Source organism: Metopolophium dirhodum, chromosome 5, assembly GCF_019925205.1.
Source record: "Metopolophium dirhodum isolate CAU chromosome 5, ASM1992520v1, whole genome shotgun sequence".
NCBI lineage: Eukaryota > Metazoa > Arthropoda > Insecta > Hemiptera > Aphididae > Metopolophium > Metopolophium dirhodum.
Window position 1 is genome coordinate 24,419,422 of NC_083564.1, and position 18,244 is coordinate 24,437,665.

Sequence of the window (18,244 nt, forward strand, 5' to 3'; positions counted from 1 at the left end):
TTTATTTGTCATTATGTATGAGGTGTGTATGCCACAAGTGGTTTTGATACAATTTTTGAACGAGATATCCATATAATATATTAATTAGCCGAAGGTTGCCATTTAGGTAACGGTAACTTCTAGCAGATAGTCACCAAGGCAGCGTTTAGGCGTAACCAGCCGTAACTAACCGTCCGGCTTTATACCTACCTAACCATAAAATAATAATATAATATTCCAACTTTGTGAAATCGACCACGCGGTAACCCCAAAGTTACGTTTCTCGGTCATCTTTGCAGTGACACGGGGCAAATTCATTAGCAGTCACTATAATATATTATTATTGTACAATAATATTATTATCATTTTATTTGGTAAGCAAAGGAGATAAAAATAAAACTTCGTCGGCTAATAAGTAGAATAGGTAGTAACTCAAGTACCTAATAGCGTATATTTACTGGTTCTAATTTTAAATTCTTATTGATTTTACAATGATGTGACATTTTTTTTAAATTTTTTCACCGAATTATGTTATCGTTTTCTTCGAATGGTAAAAAAAAATGTTCGACGATAGAGTTTCGTGTTATTGTGTAAAATAAGTGTTTATAGAAATCACGAAATATGATAAAATATGTAATATTATAAACTATCGAATATATTATTTTCTTCAGAATCGTTGAAACGTATCCAACACTTTTCCAAGTTGAGTTGATAATACTATATATACATTATAAATACATATTTTGTACTTACATATAATTCCGAGCCCGAACGGACATAATGTTATATAATATAACGCTCCATTATTATATTATATCCGGCGAAGAAATGTTCGTGTACACGTCATATTCATATACAATAATATATATACATATATAAGTCTGGAGAGGGGAAGGGGCGGTGTTAAATGAATTAATCCCACTTACGTGATACCGATAAATGCCACGCGTCTGTCAGCCAGTCACACGCTTGACCGAGTTTTGTGCTGCAAGAGGGTAAAATGAATGTATAACGCTCTCTCACTCTCTCTCACACACACACACTCCACTCACCCACACTCATCCACACACACCCACACACACACGCACACACACGCATGCATGCTGCTCAAGTCCGATGTCCGAGTAACACGATGTCTGTGTAACAAATGGAAGGACATTTATGCAGCGGCGAGATAGGGCCGTAGGATAGTAATATGTATTGTATTCGTCGGATGAACATTTCCGCGTGCACGTTCGCAATTTCGCAATAGCCACCGTTGATCACTCGTAAGCCAAACGAACATTTATACCCTTACGCTGGTATTATACCTACGCATTAACTCGATATTATTTTGTTCAAACGATTTCAGTTTACTGCAGCTATTTTAGTATAAGGACTACGCGGTTACCTATATTCCTGTAATCCTGTTTTTTTTTTGTTTTTATCCTTCCTGTTTAAATACGTGATCCAAGTTCATATTATCACGTCGTGTTTGAACTCTGTGCGGAACAGCTTTCGCGAAAAAAAAAACAACTTAGGCCGTAGAAGTATAATAGTAATATAATGCCATATATTTGTCTAAAAATGCAGGATAACATTTTAACATTATATATGTTGACGACAACCGCGATACAATATTTAAGTACTAAATTATTACACGATAAACCGTATCTTTTTTTCGACTAAAATATACGCTGCGATAGCGGAAACTTATTAAGACTTAATTTATCTATAACTTTTTAAAACCAAGTGATTGTCAACAAAACACATGCGTCGTTTTCGTTTTTTATAATCATAATAATATTACAGACTGTAGTATATGGTAAACAAATTAAACTTATTCTACCCACCCACAATATCTATGTATAGTTATAGTATACAAAATTAATCTTATGACTATTCGTTTTATAATTTATAAACTAAGATTTGTGCGATGGTATAGAATATTACGGGTATTCGTTTAGTATGTGACCTACCGATTGAAAATCGAGTTTAGTATGTGACCAGGTGACCTACCAAGACGATTATCAGCTATGTTTTTTACGGGTACCGATCTATTGTAACAGGCAAGATTTACATTTTTCTGTACAGTAATCCCGTATTGTTTTATATTTCTATTACTAATTAATTAAATAGGTAGTTATTAACATAATTTTAAGACTTTTAATTTGACTGTTTTTAAATTAATTATCGGTCCCGTAGGTCACATGAATACCATATCATGTAATAGTACTATGTGTGATTAGTCATTTCGTGATAGTGAACCTATGAAAGTTATAGGTACTTTTGTTAATTTTATTTATGTCTCGACATATTTTTCTAGGTACGCCTCGCATTGGATTTGATTTTTAATGGCAATGGAATGTCTTCTTTAGTAGTTTCTTCTAAAAATTCTGTATAATTTTGTTTGGTTTTGAGCAAAGCTTGTAAGTCATTAATTCTAAAAAAAAAAAATTCATAGATAATTATTTTGTTAGTATTATTATCGCTATGAGCATTATAAATATTAAAATAATTAAACGGTCATTGATATTACGTGATGGATTATGGATATTGACTAAAATATATTATAAACTATAAATAAAATATAAGTTTGTGAAAATAAATTAAATGTATTTTCGATTTATTATTTTGGCGGTGTATATGTAGACTTTTTTTATGAAATGTTCCAAGTTTCTCGCCATTGTATTATTCTGTGTTTTTTTGTTACTATTTCTTATACAATTTTAAGACGAATTAAAATTTTAAATACTATTTCAAAGTATTTCAGTGGCGTATCTAGGATTTATTATACATATATATAATATTTATATTTATTATTATTATTTATTATTTTTTTTTTTTTTGGGGGGGGGGGGCGGCGTAGTTGAACTGATAATTTGTTTTGTAGGAAAGAGTTAATACTAGAATACCTCATATGATATGGATGATGATACATAATATGGGCTTATAACATTTTTGACTTTTGCAGCAACGTTCAAACAAATTCCAATTTTAATATATACAGGTTATACGTCTTACGTAATGCGTTTACAAAACACTGAAAGCATTTTTAAATTTCAAGGAAGTAAGGTTGTATGGTTTCTTAGCCCCCCTGGCTACGCGACTGAAGTATTTTAAAAGATTAAATACGGTCCCATGTCAGTATAGGTAGGACGTAGGTACCATAAATGGATGGTTGTTTCGTAATAGCGAGATTATACATATATCATAAAAATAGTTTCGCGTGGGACAAACTTACGGTTACATTATTTACAGTTGTAAAAGTATGAAAAATGTCCACACTACATTATAGAAGATAACTCGTTAGCGTCATAGCATTTTTATATAAATTGTTTTTGCGATATCAATACACTCACTATTTTCTTATAAGCAAAAAAAAAAAAATTGATCTTTACGAACAAATGACTTGGATTGTCTTAGAGCTATCGACAAAAAAAAAAAAAAAAAACCTCCACGACACATTATCTGCAGGTTCTATCCGACCAGTTTTTCATGACCATCGAGTCAACCACAATGCTATGTATAGGAAAAGCCACGTATAACCCTTGCGCACACGTCGGCCTCCACGTTTTCTTCTCGACGTGACTGGAGTATAGATTAAGTTCTTTTCTACCTATAAGTGTACTGTGGACATTTGGTACGGCGAATGCTGTCTTCGTAAGTTTGTCCTGCGCAACGCAATTTTCATCGATAAATTCCGGGCGGTTAGCCGTCCTATTGAGATAGCCCATGTGTATAATAATATAGTATATTATCATTAACTATAGGTATCTGGAGTAAAGTAAGCAACGTAAGTATGTGATCCTTTTGCAAATTTCATAAGTAGTTATCTACCAGAAGTGCGAGTTCCTGGGAAATCAACCCGTTTGTAATTATTACCAGTGCAGTAAGTACATTACGATAATTAGAAAGTTTTAAAATATTACTATAATAATATAACGGAACTGCAATAGCTGAAATTTAATATCAATTTCGTTTTGATCAATAATACCGGAAATTCGCGTGAGTAAATACCGTCGTTACAAATTCTTGAATCTTGATACATATATCATTATGTTTTGATCTATTAAATAATAATGGATTGCAGGGTGTAAATCTATATGATTATTACTGTTCTCGCCTCGCAAATTATTTCGTTATGCGCATAATACTTTAATGGATATTTAAATTAAAATAGAACGTATTTATAATAATTTTAAATAAAATTAATATTGTGTACCCCATAGAATGTGATTTGATTATTTGAAATATATATAATCATATAAATATATCGTTATTTAACACGATATCAATATTATTATTGTAAAGAAGGAGCGTACGTTTTTATATTTATTTATAAACTAATTTTGTGCTGAGTTAACAATTATACTTTTGATTTATTTACCTATAATATTGTATAACCACTATAACGTATATCAAAATATTAAACAATGAAATATGTGATGCATACGTCATATGATTATAGGTACTACTATAATTATTGTTAATCATTTTCTTACCGACTATTTCGATTACTTACTCTTGTTCGTTGAACGGCTTAAATTGATTTGGAAGCGTTTTAGCATTTTGCTCATTTAGTATTTGACGGATCATTTCTGTAGCCGCGTCCTCTTTGGCTTTTTCTTTTTTCGAACCTTTCCCTTCAACTATACAAACATAGCGGAATTAGAATTTTAAAAATCTATTCCATTATTATGACTCGATGTGTTGTTCATTAAACGTAAATTATTATATTATTCGTTTTGTCCTCTATAAAATCTGGAACGGTTCAATTTAATGTAGAACGATTTTTTTCCGTTACTCGTTTATCCGGTGTCTGCAGGTTATCAGATTACAGCTCGGAAAAAAATTAGAAGAAGTGCGTTCCAAAATGTTTTCATAAACTAGAATAAATAGTAGAAACATTTTTCAAGCCATCTGCATGCAGGAATGATGGATGAAATATCTAATTGGTACGAAAGTTAATTTGTATTCGTTTTGTCTGTGTGCTGTGTTTCAAATAGAAAAACTATAGTTGTTTTTCCGGAAAATTAATTGGAAAGTAGACGATTGCGAAATAAAAAAAAAAAAAAAAACAATCAGACGCGAGAAAAAGTAGAACGCGAATTTCTTTCGCTACAATAAATCGCGCGCTGTCTGCGAAACGAAAAATTATAAATTTTTTTCCGGACCTCGTCGTCGGTTCAAAACGAAATAAAAGACGACCGGACGATCATTGTATAAACAAGTGCGTGTCACGTTTGTGCGTCTCTAAGTAGTTGCAGTTGCAGTTGTATATATATACCGTAGAGTCCGTACAGAGTGCAAGAATAGTTGTATACGGTTTTGTAGCTGGTGACGTCGGTGCCGATGATTCGGTAAGTCGGCTTGACATCCGAGTCGACGATTCTGCCGTTCAATATTTCGAAAGGCGACCAGAGCACTGGGCTAGCTTCTTTATTGCCGCGGCCATCGTTCTGCAAACCGACAACAGCGCAGTGCATTATAATATTCCAGCGAACCGTCGAAACGGTTAAATTGTTTCGTACGGATATAAAACATAATATAGTAATAATAATAATAATAATAATAATAATAATAGTAATGATAGTAAAATATCGACGCGAGTCGTACTCCGTTGCATTATGCCGACCTTATATTCGAATCGCGTCCCAAATGCAGTTATCCGATTGAGCGGTGCCTCCTATATATAGGAACGTCTCGTCTCCATACATTATAATGTAGTCTACAGACGATATTCGTACCTAATAACATACTGCGGTGCGTCTCGAGACACTGGCGGTTTTGAAAATATTTCCATTACATAATATAGGTAATTTCGAGTAGGAATTATTATAATTTATATTAATTTATCTAATACACACGATGGGTACTTTTTTGTTATCGTTCCGCCACCGAACCGTATAGATGCGATTATTAATCATCACTCCGCCTCAAGGTGAACTCGCGTCCGCAGTCATCTTTACCCAATCTAAAATCTAGAATTTCGATAGATATTATCTATCCGTATTTCAAAGATATCTTGCGCGTAGTTTGGTATTTAGTTCTATTTATGGAAAAGGGGTAAATACTACTATTATAGAACTAGTAAAATAATTATCAACTACCGCCTGATCATCCGCGGAGGCTGCGGCTAGTGTACATTGACCTTTTTATTTTGGACACAGGATAAGGATGTGGCAGGCGACTAGTATGCATCGCTGCACCATACGAATTCATACTGATTGCATACTAAATATTAGCAGAGAAAAATTATGAAAATTGTACGTGGGAGCGTGCTGGGCTATATGGTAGGTACGTCATATTTGGCGACATTTCATGATATTACTGGCTTCGCCCTTGTGCAGTTTTTTTCTTGTGCGGCAAATCCTATTTAGTATATACCTACGCTATGTACCTCTGTATGAGTGTATGTGGGTATCTAAGTTCTAGCGAAACCTCAGTTCACGGACAAATCGCGGCGTCGGTGTACCTAGTTTTGTGAAATTATTTGACCTAGATGGGAAACCGCAAGTCGCGGATTGGATGTAGCGCTCGGTATATTTGTTAACGTGGTTTAAATAATCTACTTATACTCTCTAAACTTTTCTGATATCTCTGAACACTTGTTCGAGAAGCTCTTCAATAAGCGAATTTTTGAACATCCTTTATCGGTAGGTCTCTACATCGTAATACGAAACGACTGACGAATAATATGTCATACTCATAGTTTCGGCTATTCCAACTGGGCGATGACGAATCAGACAGTCAGGACTGATTTCTACTATTACTATACTACGATTTGTGACCGATGGCAATCATTTACCTAAATAAACAAAAAAAAAAATATTAGAAACAAACAGAAACGCAATCGTGAATCCCAAAATCCCCCCATTCGAGCACATCTTTAAAATGCGAATTTCGGAAAATCCTCATTTATCGCACATCTAGATCTAGAGGAACCGCTATTCCGAATTTAAAATCCGTGCGTTTTATAGTTTTTGAGATGCAGCGATCAGCGAGTGAGTGGTATTTGACATCAATATAATATAGTACCTACGCTACGGAAGAGAAATTCGTCATATTTCGCTGGAAAAAAAAAGAGCTCTGTTACCGCTCCTCCATATAATTATATTATACACTCAACGCACATTCATTATTGGGGCTATTATAGTAATATTGTTGTTATTGTTCGCTCGAGTACAATAATAATAATAATAATAGGTAGGCATTGCTATTTGTATACACGTCATCCGAACGCGTGTTTGTCACTGTCGCCGCGGTTGGCGCTTTATTACGACGAGCAAACAATATTAAATTATTATTATGACGGTGGCGATACGTCGTACCCAAATCGTGGTGATCGTCGCCACTGCAATTACGCCCCCCCCCCCCGCACCCGCCGCTCACTATTGACTGTATGATTTATAATATTAATATAGGTATATTATTAGTATTATTATCATCATCATTGTTCGCAGCCGTCGTGAATCGGACTCGCGCGTTTTTGTCAGCTGATACCTACGCGAGGGATATAAATATCTACAATAATGCACTTCGTGACTATATTATTATGTGTGCAGGTAGGACGTAAGGTCCACACCATGAAGATTAGATATAACCCTAATCTCCGTGGTTTACGCCTTCCACGATATTATAGACCCGGGGTCTCAAATCTTTTTTTACGACGGGCAAAATTCGAGATACGCTTTGGCATCGCGGGCCAACATTTCTAGAGGAGCAGAGTGGTTGAGAAATTGAAAAACCGATAAGATTTATTTAGAAAAATGAATGTTTGTTTTATGTCCATATACTTTTAGATTCTGAGCGGAGCGAGGAAGCTAGTGGTTCTACAATGGTGTTTATTTTTTTATTTTTTCATCCTGTATACAAATTTTCTCATTTCCTTCGATTTCGACACATAGTAGTACCTTATCTTTTAGCAAATTGGATCAAGATGGTACTTTAGACAAGTCATTTTACGATTTTTTCAATAGTTATTTTAATGCCACGGGGGAAAACCGCTAAAAATGGAATTTTAATTTCTAACGCTTTGTTCATCACCATGCAACGAACAAAAAATAATACTATTATTAAAATATATTAACATAAGCTACAGGCTATAATAAACAATAACAATATAAAAAATCCAGACTGACAAACCGTCTCCGCTCAGAATCGTTTTTCTTATACAATGATATTATAATACCATATGTAATAAATTTCCACAAGCCGCATTAATTAATTTTACACAAGCGCGTGTTGACATATTAATAATATTATCAAACAAAAACCAAATATCATATAACTTAACACACAATTTTATTCAAGTAAATTTACAGATACAATATACATTTTACATAATATATAATTATTACTCGATATACAATTTACATTTTACATACGTTTGGTGCCCAAATATATACTATCGTAATAAAACCATATTATAAAAGTCCTATTCGTCTGCGCGGTCGATCTTGCCACAACAGAACATACGCCTGACGAACCGCTACGTCCGGTTCCAAAGTGAACGGCGCACAGTGGGAGGATTTGACGTTTTACCGCAACAAAAATAAAAAAAAATAAATCAAAATATAGATAAAAATTTTGAAAACACCATTTACAGAATTACCATCCTCAGTAAAACAATTAATAATTGTGGATAATGATGAATAAACAGAAGATTCAGACATATGTTCTGATTCAGAATAACATTTTTTATTAAATAAATATTGTATCCTATTTACCTATCGTGTTTTCACACAACTAATAGAACTTAGCTATTTTATTAGTTTTCTTTTGTAAATGTAAACCTATAAATTATAACATATTTAAAACTATACAATTAAATAAATATAATTTGATTTTATTATGAAATATATTTTTGTCGCGGTAAAACCTCAATTCCTCCCACTGTGGCGGCGCGATCGTCTAGGCGTGACCGTTGTTACCGCCGGGTCCGTCTCCACGTCACCCGCGGCCGCTGCTGGTTACCGTATCCGTTACTCCGGCTTCAACCGGTGGCAGCGGCGACGAGACGGACGACGGCGTTTTGATCCAGCAGTCATCTTCTGCAGTGGCAGGTGGCATCAATGCTAAAGCAGACGATTCGGCACGTGATGGCGAATCCGTCGAAACGGGCAATTCCGCGGACGTACCGAACGACAATTCAGTTTCGGGAGCATCGCCCGAAGAGTTTTCACGCACGGCCACATTGGGTAGAGACACAGCTGCAGATCTCTCGTTCGCCGGGAAACTAAGGACATCGCTGCTTTCCGGCGGTTTTCAGCATATTCGACTGGATATCGTCGACGGCCGGTACCATCAAGTCGGGCGTGGTTTTCCAACCGACCTCTGTGGTGGTGCTTTCGGCCGCGGAATTTTCACGCACGGCCACATTAGGTAGAGACACAGCTGATCTCCCGTTCGCCGGGAAACTAAGGACATCGCTGCTTTCCGACGGTTTCAGCATGTTCGACCGGGTGATCGTCGACAGCCGGTATCATCAAGTCGGGCATGGAGGATAACCAACCGACCTCTGTAGGTGCTTCGGCCGCACAATTTGCACGCAAATCCATCATATTCGGCAACGGTATAAATCTATTGTGCAGCGGAAATTTACGGAAATCACAACTGTCGAGCGGTTTCGGTCTGTTCGACCGAAGCTCGTCATAAACCATATGCATCGTTTCAGTCTTGGATAGCAACTTGATATCTGAAGACTTCTTGTATTGAGCGGCAATATCTGACATACTGATATTTGATGTAGGTACGCGGAATAAATATATTATACGAAAATTCGATTTTAACTTTTATACCGTAGGTATTAACAATTATTCGTGATTTTCGTAACAAATGAAGACTTATAATGTGACACGAATTATAGATTTTCCAAACACTTAATATGCACTTGGCAACAAGATGATTGTTATTTTTGTAAATCTGAATGTATCTAAATTGTTTAACATAATATGTCCTGCGATCCTTTTTGCGTTTTGAAAATTATAGTATTGGCCACGCATAGCTTTAAAATCACTCACTGTAGTTAAGGAAAAAACAATATCATAATTTATATAGCCATTGGTTAATTGTATACATATATTATCAATGATATTATTCTCACATAATTTAAACCAAATTCCTAAAATGTATATTGTATACGCATTTATGTGTCTGATGGCTTAATTAATGTTGACTAAATGTTCGTATAATGATATCAAATAACAATGATAAGTAAAAATATAACTATTGACTGAGGCGTGTAGCTGGCCGAGGGAAGGGGGGGGGGAGTGTTACGACACCACCCATCCACCCATAGTTGTGTTTAAATATTATATTAAATTGAAACACCCCTTTTTGAAAAATCCCCGTTACGTGCCGGATTATTGTTGCAATGTCGATATCGCCGTCGATAAATACCCATCGTCGCATCGTCCGAGGAAAAAAATATAGTAAGTATTATTGATCTTCTAAAACCGGACAATTCAATCGAAAATTGGACTCCCCCGTAATCTTGGCCTGCTGCGATCTCGTTTTTGTTTGCGGATTGCGGGTCACGGCGACCACGAACACCAAAGAACGAACACAGGACGACAAGGAAAAATCTTTATGCCGTTTTTTTACCGATCCCGAAAACGATCGCCCGGATTCTGTATATTATACACGCACATCCCTGCACAATATTATACAGAAATAATCTTAATAATATGTATAATATTATCGTAATTCGTAGTCTGCTGCTGCTGCTTCTGCAAACTGTATCGGTGGTCTCGAGTGGTTGTGGTGGGGGACGGAGGGGGGGGGGGGGGGGGGTTAGGGGTCTGTGAACTGCGTTTACGAAGTTATGGTTTATCCGCAGAAAAAGAGGTCTTATTATCGTGAACGGCGGTGGGAATTTGTGCGCTACAGCTGATGAGGATATTTTGACAATGACTGCGGGTTGGATCCAGTAAAAATGTAGGCACAGGTATCTATACATAATTTTAGTATGGATTAATTTTTTTAAAAAATAAACTACAATACGTCATAAAACATAATATTATGAGTTACGGTTGTATAATATTATATAATAATCAAACATAATATTTCAATTATTACACAGTATTATTTGCCGTGACGCAACTACTTTTTTTTCAATTATATCGTATAATACCCGCCGCATTAATAAAACGGTTTTATTTTCGGGGTGAAAATATATACTTGGGGAAATTGTAATACAATTCGTAAATAATTTCAAAATAACGATATTCGTTCCAATACCAATGTTATACTTACGTTATAAAATAAAAATATAATATTAGTCAAACGCCAACGATATTTTTTTTTTTAAAAAAAAAAAACGTAAATTAATGTTTTGTGGGTGTACGCACCCACGTAAGCCACCCTCAGTCTATACCCTATTTAGTCATATCATACACCTACGCGACTTAAGGAAGGCGTATGTTATATCATTACTACACCAAATGTATACCTACATAGACACACTGTTCAAAGACTGAATATTAATCAAACCGTTTATATGCGGCAACGGTGCACTACAGGCCGTTGAAATGCTCTCGAGCTTGCGACAATACCGCCGCACCAGGTAACCGGTTATCGCAGACACGTAATACCGATATTATTATTAGATATAATATTATAGGTAATAGCTGCAAGTTTGTAACGCGATGTCATGAGGGTGTATAACCTAACTTATTACACACACTCTAACAGTATAGTTGATAGCGCCCACTCGATTTCCAGGTATAATATTGCTATATATTGCATAGGTGGTGATTATTTTATTGAAAAACACTCGTTAGTTAAAAAGAAATTTCAACGTTTTTGAAACTATTTTTCTATTATACATAATTTTAGGACGTTACAAGACACCATTTTCGAAAACAAAAGTTATATTTTAATCGTTATATTTTTTTAAAAAGTTTTTCCCTTCGCTTTTTCGGACGACAACATACATGTTTGATTCGACATCTCAAAGCAAAACGAAACAGGAAGATTTTGATAATTATAATAATACATAATAGTTTTGAAAATTCAGATTCCGGACGAGTTGTCGATAAGTGTTCAAAGTTTTGACACGCGAGCGGGGTCGAGTGACAGAGCTATAGATACCCCGCAAGATTTAATAACTAAATTGATGACTTATAAAACACTCGTGTCCAAAATTCGATTTTTATATAATAACCCCAAGTACTCGTGGTATATTCTGCATTGGAATTAAAAGCGTATGTCGTCATTGGAAAAAGTAAAATCTTAAAAAAATTATAACAATAATGCTGCCGTGCTAATAGCGTAATAAGCAGCAGTAGGTATCTCTAATTTTGGTCAAATAATAAACGAAAATATTTAAAAACTTATTACATCAATGCCATGGTATAAAATAAGTGTATGGACGTTTATTTTAGGATTGAATCTTTTAGTTTTAGGAAAATCTCGTTTTGCAACCCTCAGACCTTACAGGTATATATGTTATTCTGAGTTTAGGCCTTTACATGTCTGTGACCGCCTATAATTATAAAGTAATTACACGTCGAACAAAATATTTTCTGGGGGACGAGGTGGCCGAGCGGTCTAACGCGACGGATTCGGCACAGCCGGTCCGAGTTCGATTCTCGACCACCGGGCGGCATTTTTCTCCGTGCAAGTCACGGTGTCCGGAGAACAAGTGCCGCCATCCCCCACCCGGGCATGGCAGATACCTACGGGTGCCCAATCAAAAATTCTGCCAAACCCAACACACACGTGTTCCACCCCCTACCGACCTAATAACCTACAGTAAAACTAAAAATAGCTAATGGCCTCAGCTGCCGGGCTCAAGATCAATTAAAAAAAAAAAAAAATAAATATTTTCTGAATAATTGACGTGTGTTGAATATAATATAATCACTAACGGTGTACCAACTATAATATATATTTTATTATTACAACGTAATACAGGTGAGGCGCACCTCCTACCTGCTATAACGTTCCAGAGTTTACGTGTTATATTAATAATATTAACTATGCATATCATTCGACACCGACGATTCTTATAATATAGTCGAGAGCAACCATCATAATATATCATACGATTTATACATAATAAATCCACACGTATGTGCGCGCGTTACAAATGCGCGGGTAGGTGTACCTACCTATATATATTATTATGGTATGTATATTGGCCTCGGGTTGATTGATGGTCGGTATATGTTTTAGAATTTTTTTTTTTCCAACAACGCTCGGAATCCTTTCGGGTAGACGCACTCTGCGCGAATAATAATAATAATAATAATAATAATGATAATAATAAAAACGAAAGAATATTAAAAATGAATGATTTTTTTTTCTTAACATTTCCCATTCTCCGCCGCGCCGGAGTGTTTTCTCTGCGCCGCGGTCGATGTATCCGAACATCGCGCCGCCGTACCTATATCGCGAGATATTCTGTCGGATTTTATTCCGATCATTGTTCCGATGAAAATTTAATCCCGCTCCGGTATTAAGGTGCAAATTTTTGCGGATCGAATATCACGCAGATATCTGATAGTTAATATAACAAACGGCGTTGCGTTTTGGCCGCACTTACAATAGGTACCTTATACCTACTGTCTTGCACGGTTTTCTCAAGGTCACGATTCTAACGGTTATTGATTTTCGTTTTAGTTTTTGATTTTAAAATCTGTTCATATATATTATGTATTGAATGATTAATAGGCGAATGTGATTTTTTAAAAATAAGACTTTATTCGCCGATCGAACATAAGATCCTCCTATTGGCAGAACTTTGAATATGGTTCTCAAATCGTTTTATAAATTAATCCGTTACGATAAATTGTAGTCATTCGTTAAAACGATAATTGAAAATTGTATTTTTAGACGGCGTTAACTATTCCAGCAGTCGAGTTTACTTCAAAATCAGAATTTATAAAAACTAATTTCTTCCACAAAAAATAACAGTCGTTATCGGGATATAATATAATATGCTATTATGTACAATAGTGTATAAATATATTATGTGAAGTAAATTCATGCTATTTCATGGAGCATTGCGCCTTTGTTCGAACATAATACAATTTAGGAAACTGACTAAGTTTAACTGTATAAAATGATACATTTTTTTTTTTTTTATTAGGAATAAATATAGGCTTCGACTGTTTAATTTCGTTAAAGTTTTTTCGTTAATGTTCCCCATACATTTTAATTAACTTTTTAAATGTAGACCGTTTGATAAATTTAAAATCGAAACGAACATTTTAGAGCATTTAATGGCATAAGAAATTTAAACCATTTACCATTTATTTTTTATTTTTATAAAAAAAAGCATATTATAATTAATATTCCACTGGGGTGCTTCAACTGTTGGTTTGAATGAATTTGCAATACGATCATTGGTTTTGGTTTTGAACGCTATAATTTGTTCTAACCCATTAGAAAGTTTTTAAGACTGTGCCGCAGCAAACATCACGTCGCGTTGCAATCTGTTGCTGGGATTAAAGTTAAATTTGAATGGATTTATATTAAAACTTTGCATGCGGTGATTAATATTATTTCGAATAACAATATTTTTCTTGGTATAATAATATTAAATTTAATAATAGATATTTATGTCCTAAGCAAATTATTGTTTTCTTCGAGTTTCTCGGTTCGTATTTTGAAATAAAAATGCAATCGACCGAAATGTGTGTAGTTTTTAAATCCGTTTGTCGTCTTTTTTCTTTTATACCACCGGTGTTTCAAACTTTCTATACCGCGGTTCTGTAGGCTTTTAAAATGGATTTTATAATATATTTATTCCACATATGTACAATAAGTACTTACGGGCAAGTCTTAAATGCACTAAATTGGCAACACGTTAAACTGACTTCAATAGCTTGTGAGATTTCGCTAAACTTTTAATCTGAAATTCCGTTATATTTTATTTGCCAGGAAGTTTATACCGAAGTATATTGAAATAACGAAAAACACAGTAAGCACTACGCTGTATCTAATGTCGTCCACAGTACGAATCGAGAGACAAACAAATTTACTTCCAAGTACTTTTATAATTTGTTGGTTACGTATTGTTTTGCAAATGCATTTTTTTTATCGAATAAAAAGTGTAACGGGGAACAATCAAAAGTCAAAACGATAAGCTCTTTCGTAGATATCAGCTGTTAATAAGCAAACGGGACGAATAAAGCTAAAACGACATTAGTAGGTACATTACATTTACATTATTGTGTTCGCTATTTTATAAAATTGTACACTTAAGATTCGGAGTACGATACGAAATTGTTGTTTAAAAACAAAACGATAACCCCGATAACGGAGCGTAATTAAAACCAAATTAAAACGAAACGTAATAATGATATGTTGTTCTCCCCACGCTGTATCGCATTAATATCCTCGTACCCCCTTCCCTGTGGTTAACCACCATAATTCCAGATCATTATTATGAATACGCTTTTTCGTCTCAAGTTCGCGGCGAGTTCAAACCAAAATCTTGGCATTTCAAGAGAAGTTGAAATTGGTAGCTTAATATTACGTAATTGACAATATAGTACGCTATACTGCAGCATCCGAGACATTTTTAAAGTCAGAGCACATCACGGATGTTTGACTTTTCATAAAAAAAAGTTGTATCAAGTTACATATACAGCCGGGTCTTTAGAGTTTAAAAATTGTAAAGTCCGTAAAGGTTTTCGTAAATTTGATTACAAGTTTTTACTCGAACAATTCATTGTTACATTCTTACCTTCGTATCTCTCTTATTTTTTGTCATGTTTTTTTTCAATTCCAGAGGTATTGTATTCGTCTTGAACTCTGACAACGTAAATGTTATGAATGATAAAAAGAAAGAAAAAAATAAATAACTAAACGTTACGATATTTCAATACCGTCTAGAAACTTGAAATCATTCGGGGCATTTATCGTTACGACCACTGAATTATATCTTTCGCTGATGGAGTCTATGGTTTCACTAAATAACTGCACCCTTCTCCTTTTCTCGACCAACGCTTTTTGTCGAACATTTTCTCGCTCTTCGTTTTGGGTTTCTGAAAAATGTCCACCGTAATATTATAAGCGAGTGCATCACCTAGAGCGACATACATATTATGTTTGGTACCAGCTATGTGTCATGTAAATATAAATAAAAAATATGTTTACTGCAATCGTCGTCCATTTTAAAAAACCTCGTCCTGTTCAACGAATGGTCCATTACCGAGTCGGTTTTCTCCATCGTTAGCAACTGTCTGAGCCTGGTAATTAAATCATGAGCTATTTCTACTCGGTCCATTAAATCCTCCATCTCCTCATACTTTTCTCCGGCCGTATAATCGTCTAATAAAATAATACGTTCGTTGAGAATGTCTATATTTTATCTATGTATAACGATGAGTGTACAGTATACATTTTGAATCGGCTAGCTATTGTACAACAATAATACGAATAAATAATTTCGAACCATCGAGCTTTTTTTTGAACCGTTGACTGTCAACGTACAACTTTGTAATGAAGTTGTTGACCGTGATAATCACTTCCCGTTTTTCGATTTCGTACGATTCGGCGTTCTTCGGATCTTCGTGGACGTTGTGGCCCCCCCATACCCGTAACTGATGAGTTTGACGGTGCTTCGAAGACGTTTCACAGACGTCTTCTGGCTGTAAGTGAAAACGAACGACGATTAATAGGTAATTGCCTAAACACTCTAAACACGAGATCGGTGAACAGAGACGTCAAGCTGTTTAAACATTGACACACGATTTTCTCATAATGTCTAATAAATAAACTATAATGTAGCTTATATCAGCGGTCCTCAAACCTTTTTGTTCATCGAGCCCTTACGTTGCTAAGGACATTTTACGGAGCCCCCAAAACGCCCAGAAATTTCGAATGCTTATAACATATACGTAACTCATCATGAATAATGCATATTATAAAAGATTCGCTTATTAATTCGTTTCTTAATCATAGACAACATAAACGATAAAATCGATATACATATATTTCAAGCAACTCGCATCTAACATCGTTTTCGACTACACAAAAAAAAAAAAAATATGCGGATTATTATCAATAAAATAAATCCGATAGAGAAAATATTATTTTGTTTTGATTTGATTCAGATATGTCCAATGACAGCCCCTTGATTACTATCGCAGTATCGCGGAACGCATTTTGAAAACCTCTAGCTGGGTTTCTGTAGTATTATGAACGAGTGTTAGTGTATTATATTTATTATGTCAAAGGTTTGATAAACAATTTATATAGGTCACGAGAAATGAAAGCGAGAATAATGGTTAATTTGTTTTAATTAGATCGAAATAAATTAGCGCATTCATCTCAATATTTTAGGCTGATGTCAATTCCCATTGCTAACGATGGTTATTATTTTCATCGTCGTAGAGATTAAACTGGTGGACTGGTTCCATGCGCATTGTTTCGTCGAGTCTATCCTAGTTTGAATTAATTATTAAAATTTCAATAGTCATCTAATTACGACGGTTAAAACATTTTATTGTTAATTGATTATACGTATATTTCCCTTCACTAAAATAACAACTGAAGTGTGTTTTTAATTTTATAAACTATTTCACATACATTTCTTAAATCAATTTTGCGTTGTCAGCTTTAATAATAGAGTGAAGTGACCAATATTACCAACAAACTTAAAGGTAAAAACTAAAAATATTATCAAACAAATATCGTAAGCTTTTATTTCGGTTTTAATTTTAAAGTGAGATGTAATTATTTTAAAATGAGGTACGATAATTATGTATAATGCACACAACTCGCTTAAAAATTAAAATATCTGTAAACACCTACTTACGAAGTTGGTACCCTAGATAATATCCTCATTTTGACGATAAGTCAATATTTTACTCCACTAGTGAAGCTCACAACGCAAAATTGGTGCCGTTGGACTTTGTAAAACCTCCTAATGTATATGTGTGAGAACTGAGAAGGTGTAGATAATTATTATAATATAATAACGGAATGACCCACCTCATCAAACGCTTCAAGTTCGTCGGTAGTCCTCACTGATGATTTTCGACTTTCCATTTGGAAAACGTCGACGGCGTGTGTGTGATACCTATAATGGTATAATAGTAGAAACACACTTTCGCCGCGAACAAAACTTTCGTTGTAAAAGTTCTAAAAAAAATTAATATTATTTGCTCTTTTATTTTTCATTGCTTTGTACATGCGGCGGCGGCGGCGGCGGCGGCGGGCCTGTCTCCATAGTGACAGTTTTTTTTTCGCTTCTAGTTTTACGTATGACATGATTAATACCTATAACACTATACATTGGAAATAATAACATATTTTCCAAGCGCAA

The 18,244-nt window shown here is 34.8% G+C and overlaps 2 protein-coding genes across 2 annotated transcripts; both read right to left on the bottom strand.

Moving 5' to 3' along the window:
• Positions 1–1,537: 1,537 nt before the first annotated feature.
• On the bottom strand, positions 1,538–18,012 carry LOC132945530 (uncharacterized). The gene is made up of 8 exons (XM_061015304.1): positions 17,911–18,012; positions 16,370–16,565; positions 16,072–16,245; positions 15,801–15,959; positions 15,659–15,726; positions 5,249–5,420; positions 4,484–4,610; positions 1,538–2,401 (listed from the first exon to the last, which is right to left on the bottom strand). Exons 1-8 carry the CDS (start codon positions 17,965–17,967, stop codon positions 2,281–2,283), a joined length of 1,074 nt encoding a protein of 357 aa, XP_060871287.1. The 5' UTR covers positions 17,968–18,012; the 3' UTR covers positions 1,538–2,280.
• On the bottom strand, positions 8,889–9,695 carry LOC132944663 (uncharacterized). The gene is made up of 2 exons (XM_061014133.1): positions 9,382–9,695; positions 8,889–9,211 (listed from the first exon to the last, which is right to left on the bottom strand). Exons 1-2 carry the CDS (start codon positions 9,693–9,695, stop codon positions 8,914–8,916), a joined length of 612 nt encoding a protein of 203 aa, XP_060870116.1. The 3' UTR covers positions 8,889–8,913.
• Positions 18,013–18,244: the final 232 nt, after the last annotated feature.

Excerpts from the sequence above, each read along its gene's own strand:
- LOC132945530 (XM_061015304.1), bottom strand. The coding sequence starts at position 17,967 with ATGGAAAGTCGAAAATCATCAGTGAGGACTACCGACGAACTTGAAGCG. Across the intron at positions 16,246-16,369 it reads GTTCAAAAAAAAGCTCGATG|ACGATTATACGGCCGGAGAA; the intron begins GTTCGAAATTAT and ends TTATTTTATTAG. Across the intron at positions 15,727-15,800 it reads TGATTTCAAGTTTCTAGACG|AGTTCAAGACGAATACAATA; the intron begins GTATTGAAATAT and ends TTACGTTGTCAG.
- LOC132944663 (XM_061014133.1), bottom strand. The coding sequence starts at position 9,695 with ATGTCAGATATTGCCGCTCAATACAAGAAGTCTTCAGATATCAAGTTG. Across the intron at positions 9,212-9,381 it reads GGAAAGCAGCGATGTCCTTA|CGATGTCCTTAGTTTCCCGG; the intron begins GTTTCCCGGCGA and ends GCCGGAAAGCAG.